The sequence below is a fragment of the Triticum aestivum genome, unplaced genomic scaffold (assembly GCF_018294505.1).
Source record: "Triticum aestivum cultivar Chinese Spring unplaced genomic scaffold, IWGSC CS RefSeq v2.1 scaffold194749, whole genome shotgun sequence".
In the NCBI taxonomy this organism is placed as follows: Eukaryota; Viridiplantae; Streptophyta; class Magnoliopsida; order Poales; family Poaceae; genus Triticum; species Triticum aestivum.
The window spans coordinates 215-18,350 of record NW_025227608.1 but is presented as its reverse complement, the minus strand read 5'-3'; the positions used below and the strand labels follow the sequence as shown (position 1 = coordinate 18,350).

At 46.5% G+C, this 18,136-nt stretch overlaps 2 protein-coding genes and 1 pseudogene across 2 annotated transcripts; 1 reads left to right on the top strand and 2 right to left on the bottom strand.

The window, feature by feature from the left end:
- The first annotated feature begins 2,359 nt into the window (after positions 1-2,359).
- On the top strand, positions 2,360-3,793 carry LOC123172780 (rRNA-processing protein UTP23 homolog). Its single transcript, XM_044589696.1, has 5 exons — positions 2,360-2,400; positions 2,653-2,773; positions 2,988-3,212; positions 3,317-3,382; positions 3,701-3,793. Exons 1-5 carry the CDS (start codon positions 2,360-2,362, stop codon positions 3,791-3,793), a joined length of 546 nt encoding a protein of 181 aa, XP_044445631.1.
- A 475-nt stretch (positions 3,794-4,268) lies between these two features.
- LOC123172779 (homeobox protein Wariai-like) lies at positions 4,269-7,078 on the bottom strand. Its single transcript, XM_044589695.1, has 3 exons — positions 6,320-7,078; positions 5,059-5,583; positions 4,269-4,957 (listed from the first exon to the last, which is right to left on the bottom strand). Exons 1-2 carry the CDS (start codon positions 6,654-6,656, stop codon positions 5,081-5,083), a joined length of 840 nt encoding a protein of 279 aa, XP_044445630.1. The 5' UTR covers positions 6,657-7,078; the 3' UTR covers positions 4,269-4,957; positions 5,059-5,080.
- A 1,430-nt stretch (positions 7,079-8,508) lies between these two features.
- On the bottom strand, positions 8,509-9,585 carry LOC123172781 (probable methyltransferase At1g27930; annotated as a pseudogene).
- Between the last annotated feature and the right edge of the window lie 8,551 nt (positions 9,586-18,136).

Here is an 18,136-nt window from a genome sequence, read left to right as displayed (position 1 = left end):
AGCCCGGATCCGCTGCCTGTACTGATCTCTGCACGGACTTTATGGGAGCCGCGGAACTTGTTTGAGCATCCGACGTTGTATTGTCACCAATAGCTTCGACAGTTTTAGACCTTTTGCTATCATCTCTGTCAGGCATATCCTCATTCCGGTTAGCGCCGTCCTCATATTCATCATCATGGTTTTCCCAAATTTGTGGGATAAAGTCAACATCCGGGACGTAGTCATCCTCCTCCAGAACAAACCGAAGCGAATAGCCATTAAGTTTAACATAAACATCCAAGGAGACCGAAGCATCAACAGACCCATCTTTTTTGGAGAAAATATTCAAAGAATGAACGGCCACCTGAATTCGCATAATTCCATGCCGGCGCAAAGCAACCAAATCAACATCTTGTGTGGCTCCTATGTTATTGCCGCTCTCTCTCTCTCTCTCACGCCGGATGGAGGTGGAAGAAAGAGCACACTTTTTTTCGGGCGACCAACGCCCCGGCGCCCAAACGCCTCCTTTATATTCAGCACACAGGCTACATCATGGCTAGGAGTTCCACCGGCGCAACTGCAAACAGCAATGAGGGGGCTTTCTATACCCAAACTAGCTCCGGCACACACACGAGCCAGCCACACAACTCGGCACCACTACGTACACGCATGCCCACTAATCCATCAGTTATTCCCACAACGGCCACACCACCGGGCTGTCCACCCAGCTAGCTAACTAACTAACAACATGCACATCCATACCGCACTGCACGGCTGCCCAACTACTGCATGCCTGACGCTGCTGCTCATTGCCAGCTTCTCGTGGACGACTCAGCCATCACCAACCGGCCCGATGGCACACACGCGTCCACGTCTGCCACGGACTCGATCTGGAAGCGCTCACACCGGTCGCCACCGCCCACGAGCATGGCTTATTGCCAACAGGCTCCCTTGGTGATCACACGGTGGCTACATTATTTTTTCCAGCCGTCTTAACCAACAATCATGCATGGCCCGGCTACAAACTTATGCATGTCAAGATTATGCCTAACAGTCTCCCCATAATCTTGATTTGTCGTCGCCGGAGTTGTTGCAGCTTCCGTCGTTGTCGTCGTCATGAGTGTGACCCAGCCCGCGGACCCGACCTGGCGCAACGACGCCGGTCGTACCGTGCTCCATCACGACTCCGGCGACACAAGCCGAGCTCCTCCTCCGCCGGTGACACACGCCTGGCGTCCCTCTGCGTCCCGCACGTCTCACGCGCATCCGACGCGCCCGACGAGCCCGACAGCACCAGACGCTCACCGCATGCCGCCTCCGCGTCCGCCAAGGCAGCCGCCACGCCGCGCCTACGTGTCACGCACCTTCCACGGTTGTCGCCCCAAGCCGTCGCGACCTCTGCGCCACCACGCAGGTCCTTCGCAACCTCCTCGTCTCCGCGACCGTCGTGCCCTTCGCGTGCACTCCCCACGTCCCCGCGCTCCCGGCCCGCGCTCCCGCCGCGCACATACGTGATCTGCGCAACCAGGTCTAGCGCCTCGACGCGGTCCACTCCCGCGGTCCCGACGCGCCCGACGCGTCTCCTTGTGTGAGGCAAGAGGTAGAAGAAGAGCGGCGCCGCGAGAAGCGGCGCCAACAATTTCCTATAACTGATCCAACTGCCCACAAACCAAGGAAATGGCGGAGAGGTGGTGGAACGCCAGTGACGTGAACCCATACAGGCTGCAAAGGAAGAACAGACGTGCCCTCCTCAGCTATCCATTCACTGAAAGACACCTTCACGTCGTGAGATTTGACATTATACTCAAAAGCAGCTACACGTTTCAAAATCTCGAGGGACGGGAAACAAACTAGGTAAGCATTGTCTCCATGCGGCATGGCTTCCCACTTCCATGATGACTGAACCGAGGCTATCTTTGCGACCTCTATCTCCACCTCTGCAGCGCACAAAATACCACCGGAGATCGTTACAAGTGCAGTCGGCAAACTTGGTGGTGCTAGATGTTCCTTGAAAAGTGAGTCAGGCAGCTGCACAAACATAGCGTTTACAAGACCGCATCCGCCTGTTTTTTATCTATTTTATTTACAGTCTTGGAATTCTAGTATGAAATTGCATTGGTCGTTGATGCAATTTCGAATATGAATCACTCTGTTCTATCGTACTGTATTAGTTACCCCATAGAATTAGAGCCAATCTGGGTTTGGGCTGTCTGAAAACCTAGATGCAATTTGAATTGTTGGTTAATTGGAACGTCCCTCCTTGTGCTTATCCTGTAAACTGGCACTGTTTTGTTTGCCTCCGATATTACCAACTGCAAATAATATATTGGAATCAGATCACATTGGTTAGCTTGGTTCCATTTTCCAACTAGGAACCTTCATGGCCAAACTGAAAAACGTGTACCAGAATTGTGCACATTGGTTTTGTTCTTTCAGTTTGTATGAAGTACTACTACTACGTTCAGTCCTTCAAGAAGGGTAGCTTTACCGGTGTTTGAAACACGGATTGTTCAATTGACTTCTGCTGATGTGTTTTTCTTTTTTGAGAGAGACTTCTGTTGATGTGTTGAGTGTATTCATAGTACTACTACATTCAGTGAGGATAGTTTTGCAGTATTGTGACTTGCGGAGGCGCTGATTGTTTGTCCTCTGGAATTTTATTTGTATCTTCAGTTGCGAGCATGACAAAGTGGTCAGTGCTGTGGACTGTATCCTGTCCCTGGTTGGTGATAAGAATCCGGAGAACTACTTTGTCGCCACCCAGGATTCTGGTCTCCGGGCAAAGCTGCGAGAGGTATGAAGATTTGCTATGCTTTTGTAGCATTCTACTTTTACCGTGTTATCACCTGGATTTTATTTGTGCAAGAATTTGCTCAGGGACATTAATACAACCGACAAGTATCATATCATCTATCTAACGGAAACAACATAAACAAATCTATTTTTCCATATTATCTTATCAACTTTTCGTGCAGCAGTGTCTTCATGCATATTTTACTTTTCTCTAGGTTCCTTGTGTTCCTGTGATATACGGTCTGAAGAACTCCCTGTTTATTGAGCAACCATCCATGCAGCAACGTAAGTTTGCTCAGTTGGATGGGGAGAAGCGTATTCATATGGAAAAATCAGAATTTAAGAAGCTATTGAAGGCGTCATCGGAAGGAAAGGCATCTGTTGATGGAAGCACACATGGAGTGGCGGAGAAAAGCAAGTTTAAAAGGAACAGAGCAAAGGTAATATGTGCATAAACTGTTTTTCAGGATATTCGTCATATGCACGTTTAGTGGGCATTACTAATATTTGGAGTTATGAGATGCTGATTTGTGTCCTTCTGCAGGGCCCAAACCCACTCTCCTGCAAGAAAAAGAAACCAAAGCCCCAACCGTCAGCTGCTCAAAATCAGGTAATTAATCATTGCTAGACAGCATTTACATCTGTAAGCTGTATGTGATACTTGAAACATGCAGATTATATGTGCCTAATGCAATGTTTCAACTGCAAGCTTGGAGTTGCATGGCTTATATTGAGGTGTAGAACTGAGAGTAGGATTTATAAGAGATAATGCAACAACTTGAATCTTGGATAGGCTACTGAAGCCCATTGCACATTTTTTGTTGTGCTGTAGCTCCTGATTTCAGTTGTACTGGGATGTGCATGACTCTACACCGGAAGCACATGTATCTGACAAGCACGAGCACTAATGAGTACATGTTCCCTTCAGGGTCCGAAGGCCGATGGCGAGGCGAAGAGGAAGAGGGATAGGAAGCGCAAGAGAAACGGCAAAGACAGGACTCAAGCGGAGACAGTGAGCTGACACGCCCGCGTAGGAGTTGCAAACAGCGGTGTGGTTGCAGCTCTGCTCTGGCTTCAATCCGAATCTGTTGCAACCCATGTTGATGGGTGTTTCTTCAAATGTCATACATAACCGTCAGTTAACTTGATAGATCATGCATCGTCACTAGAGGACTGTTGCTGTAACACTGGTTTGGACATGTAAAATCTGTCCCGGTTCGTAATTTTTGTGAGTTTATTCAAAGCTTTAACCTTGTATTTTTAAAGACGGGACAAAATGAGTTGCAGGCAAATACATCAATCGTTGTTTACACTGGTACAAGAACATAAACTGTTGTAAGAAGAAATGTCTAATTCTCCCACTGGTAGTGTGAGAACAGCCACTGTTACAAGAGATAGTATGTAAATATGTATGTAATATAGGCCTATTTGACCCTCTTCAAGCAAATGGTGTCGGTGGTTGTGCCGGTGGTTCCACTTTGCCACCAGTATGATACATCCGGGGAAGGACAAAGACCGACAGTAGACCAATGGTAAGGGACGATAATAATACAGCTGCAAATGGGGATGCCCAGACTATCCCGTACCATATCCCCTTTCTCTTACAGAGTGCTGTGAACAGAGAAATATACCTGACTGCTACTTCCCAACAGTTATACCCCATTACAAGAATAATGCTGAGGGGTACTGCACATGCAGACATAGGAGCAACTGGAGCTAACATGATAACTGCAGCAAATGCGAAGGCAAGCGTCATGCTCAATACCGAAATCAATATGATGGGGATGGACCTTCGAAATAGCACTTTCCGGATCCCAAGGGGTACCGTTGGATCTCCAGAAAACATGAGAAAAATTGTAGCTGTGATCGAGAAAACAAAGGCAAGCGTGTTGGCCATGAAGAATATACCAAAACCAAATGTTCCACCAAGAATTGGTGACCCTGCATGAGTGTGATCCTCAGCTCTATAACCTCCAGGCATGGTGAACATTGCACCAAACGTCACGGTTGCAATTAGGACGGAGCAAATACAACGACTTTGAGTCCCCTCTTTCATTTGACTCAAGAAATGTACTTCATCCTGTCTTGCTTGGTCAGTATCATATTCACTCAAGAAACCCTGGAGAGAAATGCCCCTTTTAGCACCGATATAGTTGAGTACCCCAAGTATTTGTGCTTCACTTTCCTACAAAATTAGAATAAATAAATATTAAACCATGCAAATCTCAATTACACTTGCTTACCTCCAACGCCGTGTTTGAAAATTAAAATGCTCATATATATTACCCCATTGATATATGGTGTTCCATTAGGAAGATTTTGACACGCTATATCTCCCTTTCTCATTCATCAAGTTCAAGTGTACTTGTCTATTCCTGAACAGAGAACCAAACATCTGCAGACTTCCTTTTCTTATAGCTAGGTGCAGTATAGTGTTCCCATCTTTGTCTTGCATATTCAAAATCCATGACAGCGATATGTTTTGACAAGCATAGTCGACAATCCCTATTTTCATTTTGTCAACAGCAACATGAAGAAATGTCCTTCCCCTAGCATCAAGAAAGCCAGCGCAATGGGGTGACTTCATAAGAAAATCAGTGATGATCGATGTTGCACCAACGGATGCAGCCACGTGTGTTGGAAATGATCCATTGGAGTCTGGTTGATACAGTGCATCTGGATTGACTTTCAATAATTCTAAACATATGGGTTGGCTGTATCTTACAATGGCGAATTGGAGAGGTATACTTCCGTTTGCATCCCCTTGTAGTGTAAGGTCATTGTTCCATTCTAATAACATCTTCGTGAGATCTGTGAGTGGCGTATTTATGTTAAACCAATCAATATTAGAGAGCAAAAAAAGCACTATGAAAGGATGCTAAAGGAAATGTGTACATGCATCAGTATACGAAGTCAAGGTCGTGTACACTAGATTTTTGCACACGGTGGTTAGTGGAGTGTTATGGTTCATGAAGTTGAAATGTTTAGTCTACTAACTTTGTTTATTGTTGATCTAAGAGTTGCAAACTGGACGAAATGAAACAGAGTCTCTTCATACACCTCTTCTCCAAGTTTTGTATGGTATCAGAATCGATTCAGTATGGGCGAAATAAAGTAGTTTCTCTGTTGCATACAATACATCTTCTGGGTCGAATAAGATTATGGAATATCTAAATTTTACATCTTTCACATAATTTGAATCGTTTTTTTCCTTTTATTGCGACAGGAGTTCGCCTAAATCTCATTAACGAAATCATATTATAAGGGTTACGTCCCCACAAAAGATGACAGGTCTTCAGGACTAACTAAATATCCTTCCTAAATGTCTCATTGAGGTAAATTTTGAACCTAACAACACACTAACAGCCTGGATGAAAATGGTAAAATAGTAATGAGGCAAATGTATGCTAAATGGTAGCCCTCTGTATCAAAATATAAGACTTTTTTGACACTATCATAGTCTCAAAAAAACGTCTTCTATTTTGATACAGAGGGAGTACTACATATATCTAATAATGGTAGGTGAAATTCAGATTAAAGTTGGTACCTTGGCTCCGCTGAACAGCAATGTGCAACGCATTTTGTCCATTCGGTCCAGAGTATGAAAGAACCCCACTGCTCAACTCGTAGAGTGTTTTGGCGACGATTTTATTTTCCATTAAGATGGCAAGATACAATGGCGAAGTACCTTCAGCAGGAATGGTGGCCAACTCTGGAGCATGGGTCATGAGCAAGTTGACCATATCATTGTTCTCAATGCGGACGGCCTCATGCAAGGCTGTCTCTTTGAGCTTGTTTTGTGTCTCCAGCAGCCCTTTACCATTGTTAATGCCCTGACCATTGGCAAGATCAATGAGAAGAGACATCATTGGGATATTCCCCATCCGTGCAGCAAAGTGCAGGGGTGTGTCTCCCCCATTGTTTTGCACAAAGAGGAGACTCGGTGCCTTGCTGTAGACGAGATTGGCTTTGTTCAGTAAGTCCTCAGAGTCGCCATGGCTAGCAGCGACCACATGGAGTAGAGTGTCACCTTCAACTGTAACCGCGTACAGAGAAGGTGGCTGGGTGGCGGAGCTTCCGATGGTGTAGGCGGCTGGCTTCCCGTCGAGGAATGATTACAGATCGTGGAAAGAGCCAGAACATGCTAATGCTAGCAGCCCGGCGTCCATCTTGGGCTCCATGGTGGTCGCCGGCGGAGGAGCTGCATTTGCCACAGCGGGCGAGCTAGGACTAGGAGCTGCCTGACCAGTGGTGGACGACATTGACCGCCAACACAATCGGCTGGGGTGAGTGGAAATGGGAGAGGATTAACTGGAGCTAGTCAGGACTGCAATTTAGTGGCGCAAAGGATGGTGCAACTGAGATGGATGAGCTGGAGCTGTGCTTGTCAATGGGTATATGTAAAACGGACGACATCAAAGCAAGCAAGAGACTGGTGGGTGAGAACTGAGCAGGAGACGACCGCGGTGACTCGTAAAGAACCGTGTCTTCTCCAGTATAATAGTGATCTCTCCTACTTTGCATAAAACTTTCACACGCTCGCACACTTTACTTCCAAGTTACAACTGACAGTCTCTATTAAGATAATCCTTCTCCCTCCTCTAAAACCCGTCCACACAACTTTTTAGATAAAAAATGCCATGCCCTCAGCTTTTTGTTACGGATTTATATTTACAACTGACGAGGAATCTCGGGAGTTTGAACGCCTTGCGGTGCTTGGAATTGGTGCTGTATGTACGGCTGCCTGCCTCCATTGATATAGGACATGCATATTTTCCAAATTTTATCTTTCTTCATCTATTTATCTAATATCTGCAATACCATTTTACATTTTATGATTTATTCAATGATATTAAATCGTCTTGAATATATCTCTTATAAACTTGAACGAAGTTTATAAAGTTTGACTTAGAAGTCCATATGCACCATAGTATGAATTTGAAGAGGTAGCATTCCTACTTTAACATGTCCTTAGGTGACATTCTATGCATGCACCAAAAAGAATATTTTCATTTTTATCTTCGGGGGAACTCTACTAAACTCCTTAGGTGACATTCTATGCATGTCCAGTACTATAGCTCCTTGGGTGGTATACGACGCACATTCCTACTTTAACATCTTTCTTTATTTATTTTTGGGCCTGTCTAGTATTGTAGCTCTTTGGATGACATTCCAAGCAAGTTCTTTAATTTACATTTTTATTGTTTTGTCCGGGCATGTCCAATACTATAGCCCCCTTGAGCGGCATTCCATGCAATTTCATACTTCATCTTCTTTTTTTGTTGGCCAGTCCAGTAGCTCCTCGGGTGACATTCGATGCAGGTTCCTAATTTAACATTTTATTATTTTCTATAGGCCCGTCCAGTACTATACCTCCTTGAGTGACATTCGATGTAAGTTCCTACATTAACTTTATTTTTCGCTTTTACCTAAGTAGATAAAGGCCTTGCTAATAGTGTGAATCTCAACAGGGTCCATGTTCAGTATGGCTAGTAAAATATTGGATAAAAAAACTGACGTGCATGTGAATCTCAACGGACAAAAAAAATCATGCATCACATGACGCTTGCTATGGATAAATTGCAGTACACCCCCTTCAGTGACATTCGGAGCAAGTTCATACTTTAACTTGTTTTTCTTGGTTTTATCCAGTAGCACCTTTGGATGACATTAAATTCAAGTTGCTAATTTAACATTTTTATTATTTTTCTGGGCCTATCTAGTACTATAGCTCCTTCACATTCGATGCAAGTTCCTGAATTAACAAAAAAAAAAGACATGTTCAGTACATGGGTGACAACTATTTAATGCAGGTTAAAAAAGATACTGTTAAGTGTAAAAAAGGCTTCTCTAATGGTATGAAAATCTCAACTGGGTCAATGTTCAGTATGGCAGGTAAAATATTTGCATGTGTGTGATGCTCAACGGACAAAAATTCCATACGACACATGACGCTTGTCGATAGAGATGCACATTCATGTTTATCCAAAAGTATCATGCCAACCATGATGTATCCGCGTTATTGTGTAGGTTACTTTTTTGTATCCCACATGCAAGACTCCGACGGACCATATTTTTCCTGTATTGTACACCTCCACATCACTTTCGCATATCTCTCCCGAATAATAAAGCACGGATTGACTTTGTCGGGTTCATCGTCACAATACGCTTTCTTCTCATGTCATAATACGCTTTTATGATTTGTATAGACCAAATCGTAATATATATAAATATAAACAAGGTGGTACTAATCCTCCGGTTCATCTCGTGCACCGCCACGTCCACCGCTTCGCCCCCGTCGCGCGTGCGGCCGTGGTGTATATGGCGCCCATCCTCCCCAGCTCCCCGGGACCTGCCCCGCTCGGCCCGTCGACGACGACCACGCCCCACGACGCGTCGAGCACCTCCCGCGGTAAGGAGGTCAGCGCCTGCCGGCAGCCCAACTTGCGCACCGTCCCCGTCGGGCGCCGGCACACCGGCCTCGACCTCGCGCGCCGCAGCACCGCCCACGCCTCCCCGGCCGGGTCGGGGTACCTTGAAACATGGACGGCCGCCGAGCTGCTGGGGCCAGGCCCAACGAGCACGCCCCGTGCGTCCTCGGCGCTATCGGTGACGAAGGCGGTGGCAGCGCCCTGCCCGAAGTTGACCACCGCGAGCGCAAGAAGCTGCGGCGAGAGGCCGAACACAAGCAGCCTGCTGGGCGCGCGCGGCCACGATGGAGCGGAGCAGCGCGAACTCCTTGGCGTTGAGGCCGTCGGTGGACCAGAGGTGAAGAGCGAGGATGTGGTGGTCCTGGACACAGCCAAGGTGCATCCTGCGCATCAATCAGAGACGAAGGCCAGGTATGTATGCAATTAATAATTCAAAGAGATTTACTGATTTACTCTAATGACTACTCAGGAAGTATGTGACAGGGATGTTTCTCCACTGACCCCTGGATCATGAACGCTAATTACAATTGAGGATCTGCATATGTGTGACTGGGATTTTATGGCTGCTGCATGGCATTGGGAAATATGGTGGAATTGTTGTGGGATTTTGGATGTCTTTGCTGGTTCAGAGAGATAGATGTAGGTGAGTTTATCCTGTGCTTATGATTGTGTTTGATAATGCCTCGTTCAATGAGAGTGCCATTCGACCAATTGTTTGTATGAATTCTGTAAAAATTGTGTGACTATGAGTGAATGAAATCTTGTGTGCCGCACCTTTGAGCTTGAGATGCAGATTTGTATTCCCTGTGAATAATTTAACATCTGACATCTTTACTTAAAAAATTAGATGCAATTGGGGAACTTGAATCATTTGTTAGGTAAATGGCAGGAGCAGAACCTATTCAGTAAATACAAACTATCCACATCTCATGTTCAAAGGGACATCTTAAAGGCTTTGTCTTTCTAGCGTGTTCTGCTCACAATTCACCACCCTTCTTGATAAATTGGTATGCTCTTGGTATTGACATCTAACATATTCAGTACAAACATGTCTTGAATTGTTTTTGTAGGATTAAATGTAGCAGCACTTGTGATTTTATCATTCCGTCTTAAAGTATTCACATTGCTGGCACCATATGTGTACAACTGGAAACATATTTTACCGAGTTAAGAGAAAATGATGCCATGAGGAAAACTTTGAACAAGTTTTATAAGATCATCTTTATACGCGCCTTTCAATCTTTCAGTTTTTTTATGACTGCTGGGTTTATTAGTACAAATAAAATTTACTAAAAAACTTGAGGATAAGAGAAACATCAGAACAGTGAAAGCATGTCACATGCTACGATGTAACAGTACTGATACAGAAACAAAGCATGTACAGTTGGCAGAACAGAAAACCATACTAAGTTAGCATGCTGGATTTAGCTCTGTTCGTCTCCCTCATGAAACCATACTGACTGGCCATTAAGACGTAAAAACTAGAAAACAAACGAAAATAAATTGTCTTCAGGCACTGCTGATGCCGGTTAAGACGAGTGCATAATAAACCACCGATATAAAATTAAAAGTGATAGTGTATCTTGGTGATGCAACAAAATGTAATCATGGTCATTGAAGATTATGATTTTTTTTTCCGCTGCAACGTACGTGCCCTTTTGCTAGTACTCCCTCCGTCCCAAAATTCTTGTCTTAGATCCGTCCAAATAACGGATGTATCTAGTGTTAGATACATCCGTATCTAGACAAATTTAAGACAAGAATTTTGGGATGGAGGGAGTATTAATTAAGAAAGTACTATGTACGTTCCTCCACTCGGTAAGTCCAACTCCAGCCTGGCTACACGCATAAGTCATCTATCCTCTGGGAGAACAGTAGGCATCGCGTGCAAATGCCTTACTTTCTGAAAATCTGGAAATTTTAACCTGAATTGTTAGATTATGTTCCAACGGCTGACATCCCACTCCCTCCATAACCTGAAGTTGCGATGGCTCCGAATGAGAACACTGGGATTTGTTGAGTTTGTTTCCTCCTTTATCGAATGATAGATGATCAGTAGGGGCACAGTTTCATAATTTTATTGTTAGCTAGTTCCGAGTAAAAAAGGAGAAAACAATCACATGGTAGGCGGAACTTGCAGTAAAACGCAACATTGTAGACGAAAATTGCAGAATGCACGAAACGACCACATTGCGGTGAGCGGCTCCAGTGTCAGGCACACCTGCTCGGCGCTAGCACCGCTGGACTTTGGCACGCAATAGAGGTGGGGCATGATGTCTCCCTACTCTTAGGCCAGGAACCGGCACATGGCGTCGGAAGATGTGTAGGTGACTCGCACGGACACGGCAAGGACCGCATCACTCTCTCCAATCTACTTTACATACGGCCAACTCTAGCGCGCGATCCCATCTCGTCCGGCTCCGTCCGTTTGAGGTAAAACGGATAAAACAGACGGCCCAACGTGCGGACGCAAACGGACTTTTGTTCATTTTTTGTTCGCTTTCGACCCATCCCAGCCCAAGTTTGCACCGTTTTTGGGATGAAACAGACAACGCACGGACGGGCGCGTGTCCTCCCCTGGCCCACCCGTCGGTGGCACAGGGATGCCTTTTTCTATCCGCCCCCTCCCCCCTCCAGCCGCACCCCGTCCGCTCTTCTCCAATCTGCCCTCCGCTGCCACCGCCGCCGCTGCCATTGCAGCTGTACAGCTCGGACGCGCGCTCGCTCAGCCCCCTTCCCTAGACGCCCCTAAGCTACCCAACCACGGCCACCTGTTAGCGCTTCCCGCAGCCGGATTTGGAGCGGATCCGGTTGGTCTTGAGCTCGCCCGGCTGTGGGAGGCCGCGCCACGCCATGGACTGACCGGGACCGGGCCGGAAGGCCCCGGCAAGGCCGCAAGGCCGCATGGAGGCAGTGGCTCCTCCTCTAGCCGCTCGGATCTACACGGTCGGTGGTCCGCCGATAGATACACGAATGGCGGTCGGCCGGGCTCGGTGCTAGCCCAAAAGCTCGTCGGCGCACCGTTGCCACTCCTTAAGTGCGACGACTTTCCAAGGAAGGTCCCGCGCAGCGTGTCTACAACGCCAGAACATCTCGTATGGGTGTTCATCAAGTGCTTAAACGACGGGGTATGTTCTACTTTAGCTTCGGTTGTGCTCTCGGATTTGACTACTTGTGCTAACCTAGCATTTTATTATGTAGAGTGGATGCAAGTTTTGGTATTGGGAAGAAAAGTACATCGATATATTGGTAGCACGCAATTTAGTAGATGTTCGTGTACTTTTAGCTAGCATAGAAGCTAGAGATGAGACTAGTGCACTTGTTGCTAGATAGAAGCACAAAAGATCGAGCCTCCGCAGATCAACAATGAGTGCACCGAGAAGGCACTAGTCCAACTTACAGGAGTAATTATGAAAGTTGGATATCTTCTAAAATGTATTCTTGTGGTTCTTGTTTTCTTTGGTCTTACTTGTCTAGCCAAATTTGGTGATGTATTCCCATGTATCAAAAATCAATGATGAAAAAAGTTTATGGGCTTGCAAAGAAAATGTATGGGGACATGATGCGGCCGGGATGCGTCCGCGCGTTGGCCGCACGGCCACTACATCCGAGAAATGGCCCGGACACGACCCCATTGCCCTACCCAAAGAGACAGAATCCGGGCAAAACGGACGTCCGTTTGGGGTCGTGCGGTGGAGTTGGCCTAAACCTTTCATAGCACCGTTGCATACTTTAGACTTGCAACTAACCGCTTAGTTGTCTCTTATATTCTCCCTCCTCCATTTGAAACCGTTCAAATAAATTTTTGGGATAAAATAAGGGCATACGCCCAGGTTTTAGTTACAAATATAGATTTACACTTGATAAGGAATCTCGGGAGTTTCAACATCGGGCCGTACTTGGACTTAACTGGTATATACATCTGCCTTCCTCCATTCTTGATAAGGACATGGATATTTCCCAAAATTTAACTTTCATTGACTAATTATCTAAAATCAACAATATCAATTTATATTTATGATAGACCGAATGATACTATTTCGTGTTGTAAATATTTCTTTATCAAGTTGATAGAAGTTTGTGAAGTTTGACTTAGGACAAGCTAATATGCACCATATTTTGAAATTGAAGACATAGCTCATTGGGTGACATTTCCATGGAAGCTCCAACATTAACATTTCATTTCGAGGCACTATAAAGCTCCTTAGGTGACATTCGATGCTAGTTTCTACTTTTAAATCTTTTTTTTCATGGGACTGTGCAGTACTGCGGCTTCTTTTGATGACATTCGATACACGGTTTGCATTTGAAATTTTAATTATTTTTCTAGGCATGCTCAGTACTATAGCTCCTTCCGTGATATTCCAGGCAAGTTCCTACGTTAACTTTAAAAAATCTTAACATTCGATGCAAGTTCCTACTTTTAGAGTTTTCTTTATTTTCTCTAGGCCTGTACTAGAGCTCCTCGAGAGCGACATTCGATGCAAGTTCCTACTTCAACGTTTTCAGCTTGCAGATTCGTAGTGACACGTCTTCATAGTGACACGTCTCATAGTACACATGCAGATTCGTAAAGAGATTCCTCGGTGGAAAAAGGCCTCTCTATGTGAATCTCAACAGGATCGTATGGCTAATAAAATATTTGCATGCATGTGATGCTCATCGGACGAAAATTCCATGCAGCACATGACGCTCGTCCTCGATAAACCAGCATATTCATGATTATCCAAAAGTATCGTGTCAACCTGATGTATCCTCTCGAAACATCCTTCACTCCGCTTTATAAATAAAGCAACAACTGAAAAGAGTACATAGTTGAACGATTCACAATGGCGATCCTCTTACAAAGCCGATCCTGAGATACCCAACACACATAGAACATACGCGACTATGCTACCGACAACACGCAACGGGCGGGCTAAACATCCCCACGCTACAGCCTGGCACACCAGGGTTCCACGACTACACCCTCAAGAGGGAAAACGACTTTGAGCGACGCCGCCGCCGAGTCCACCGGACTAAGGTCTTCACCCGGAGCCCTGGCACGAAGAGAAGAACCACAACGATATCTTCAGGAAGAACACGGCACCCACGGGTGTCGACATCGTTGGCGCCAAAGCACGGAGCTTTCACTCGGCAACTCCACCGTGTCACTATGAGGCCGCCAGGAGGAGCACGACGATATCATGAGCTCCCCATGTCCGGATTAGGACATCGCCCTCCGGGAGAGAGAGCACACCCGGGCTACCCGTCGCACCACTTCCCGTTGTCTCCACAACCCGGGAAGGGAGCCACCATCATCGCAATGCTGCCCGCCAAAGAGCAAGCATGTGAACCGCCATCCGGGCCCGCCGCCCCGGCATCCCTGTCACGAGATACCGTCAGTCGCGCACCTCATGCCGCACACAACCACGTTAAGAAGAGCGACGTCAATCTGTCAACTCCTAGCCCGACATCAGTTCCTGAGTCTGGGTAGGCGCCTCCACCGTAGGAGGCACCCACACCTGCGTCCCTCGCCAATACCCAGTGGATTGGTGGGGGGGGGGGGCACGACTCTGAGACTGCCGACTACCGCTGGCAAGCCAGCCCCGCGCCATATCCGAGGTCACTGGCGCCGTTCCATGCCCCGACACACCGGTAACACAACCACCACCATCGAGCAACGTACCCACGAAGGGAGCTCGGGCATCCGCCCGAGCACACCCTGGGCCTCTCCCAACCTCTCCTACCCAAAGCAAGTGCTCCGATCCGCCCCAGGCCCCGCTCTGACCCACCCGAGCCTAAACACTAGATCGGTCCATTCTCGAAACGCGTGTGGCCGGCACCACTGGCACGCGTGCAGCCCCACGCACCGTCCGACCATATCCAGGAGAAGAGGCCGACACCGCTGCCCCGCGCTGCCTGCAGAAACCTGGCCTTCGTGCCGCCACAACCTCCCCATGCGCGCTCCGCCACCCTGCTCAGGTGCCTCACAGGACGAGCATGCACACGAGGCAGAGCACCACCATCGTCCGCATCCACTTCCACCGGAAGGGGAGCAGAGCCACCGGCCAACGCCGCCACAGCCCGCGATGCCTGCCGGCCTGAATCAGCGGCACGTCGAGGCGCGCATCACCGCCCGCGGCCGTCCACGTGTCGCCACGCCAGCCCGGAGGTTGCGCGCCACCACGTCGCGGTGCCCCGCGCCCGCACCGCGCCCTTACGTGACGGCACAGCCCGCGCCGCCCCACCGACGCTGGCGCCGATCAGGCTTCGCTCGGCCGCGCCCCTGACGGAGGCGAGGGAGGGGTAAGGAGGAAGGGAGGGGAGGCCTGCGGCAGTGGTCTTGAAGCCCTCCCCGGTCGGCTCGCGAGTGGCGGCGCGGTAGAGGGGTAGGGTTCGGGGAAGGGGACAGTGGTGGGCTAGAAGGGTTTACCTCAACCTGATGTATCCTCGTATATCTAGGTTACTTAATTATAGCCCTCTTAAAAGATTCCAACGCATCATATTTTGCTTTACCTAACCTTTTCGGAGCAACTTTAACATATCTTAACACTATACATACGTACGTCCCCTAGGTAAGTCCAACTACACTCTGTCTACGCGCATAAGACATTTGTTTATCCTCTAGAGGGGATGTATCACGTGTAAATGCATTACTTACCGCAAATTTTAAATTTCTAAAATGAACTCCAAGGACTAATATACCACTCCCCCCTTCAAGTATTGTTTGTTTTGTAAAAAAGGACCCTGTCTCATCCAACTACTTACTCCTAAGTCCAGCAGCTCGGCAGCCTGGCAACTAATATGGAAATTCTGAAAACAAATGTGGAAGCAGAAGCAGATAGATGCCATCGAAAATGAATACACAGCGAACACAAACTGGACACAGATATGGAGCGAAAGTTCGTTATAACTCAGAATTCCAACTAGGATTAGCGGTACTGCATAGTACTAAGCTGGCTGAATGGGTAATTGGCCAAGCGCAAGAGTACAACCCACACTATGGCATGCCATGATAAGAATTAGTGGAAGGTTATGATCGACTGGACTGCTGCTATTCTATGCCAGAAGCGTAGCACAGGCGTGGGCTTTTTTTTTATGATGAAACAAAGTTTTATTCATCGAGTTTATTGGACGTGCGATACAAGTCTGGTATGGGATTGGTCAAACCAAACGTGACGTCCCAGACCCAGTGAGAGTGTGAACTTGGCTAAGCTATGTGCCTCAGCATTGATGACACGACCTTCAAAATTAAAATTACAGTTGAAAGAGCTAGCTAAACTATTTATCTCACTGATAATCGCCCTGTTGTCTCCTTGACTTTTGGAGTTGATAGCTGCCACCACTTCGCATCCGAAGCAATCACAAGGTTGTGGAGGTTGAGATATTGTGCTAATGCAATGCAAGGGCCTCTCTGCAAGCAATTGTCTCAAAGATAGCGGGATTATCCACACCAGCAATCACTAGGGTAGAACTACCCATAAAAACTCTCCACACAGCCGCCGACGGAGCCACCCCGACCTTGACGACATGCAGCGTCGACACGAATATTTGTATGTCCCATTGGCGGGGCTTTAGGTCGCTGTGTAATGACATTAGTTTGAGCACCCTGCCGCTGTACCTGAACCGAAGATGGTCCCTTAATCATTTCGAGTTCCTCGATATACCCGTTGATGAACCCACAGGTGCTATGTGGGCTTTGAAGAACTCCCTCATGAATAGCCTTTCATCGTGCTGCCCATATTGCCTAAAGGGTAATTGATAGCTTAACAAAAAGATCATGTGCCAACTATTGCGAGACGGTACTTCATCTCGCAATAGATGAGTGTGTTATGGGCTGGCCCAATTCGGGTTCCAAGGGGATTGGTTTTCTGGGCATATATTTTTTTGTGTGTTCCTTGTCTTCGTTTTTATTGCTTTTTATTGTGTTTTCATTTCACTTTTGCCACTCTTAGCTTTGGCTGTGTATCACAATTGCCACTCTAAAACTTTTACTTTTGCCACGGAATGGCAAAAGTGATATATTGTCAAAAGCTAAGAGTGGCAAAAGTGAAATGTCAAATTCTAGAGTGGCATAAGCAAAGTTGGCAAAAACTAGAGTGGCAAAAACAAAGTTTTTCCTTTTTCAAATACATGTTAAACATTTTACAAATATAGGCAAAGTTTTTTAACTGCGTGAAATTTTTCTACATTGTACAAATATTTCTTTAGAATGTCACGAATAACTTTTCTCGAATGGGTGAACATTTTTTAAAATATATCATATTTTTTTAATTTTGCAAACAATTTTATACAACATATAAAATTTTGGGAAAACACGCAAAAATTAGTGCAAACACCTACGTACGTGACTATTTCTCGCCTTAAGCGAGTCAGCAGGAAACTCTTGCGTCCAAGTAAACAGTGTTGGGCCGGCCCATTTCTGCGCGAGCAAATTGGAAAAATGAGGGCAGAAAAGGAGCGATGTCCAGGAATGGAACCCTGGCCACTAGGGCAAACTCCAGCGCAGTTAACCACTGCGCCTACTTGAACATCTATAACACTAAACAGTGTGCCAATAGATTCAAATGTTAGCCGTTGGATATGCTCCATCCAACGGACGAGAGATGGCAAATCCGAACATTATCATCCATTGGATAAAGTTTTCAACTTATAGGATTCTGCCACGTGGCCTTGTAGTCGAACCCCTAACTCTACCATCTCATGCTTTCTAGAATCATCACTCCACATGCTTATATGATACTTTAATAAAAAGAGACTAGAACAATTTGGATTTCAGAGAGGCAAGAACCAGGTTGGATCTTGTCCAATATGATTGTAGGAACTTTATTTTTCCCATGCTTTTATATATTTAAATGACGTGCAAAGCACGTAGAATTTACTAGTACTGGTTAGTAATAGGATCGCGACTTACTAGAGGCGCTCGAAGCCGGTTTTCTCCTTTTTTCTTA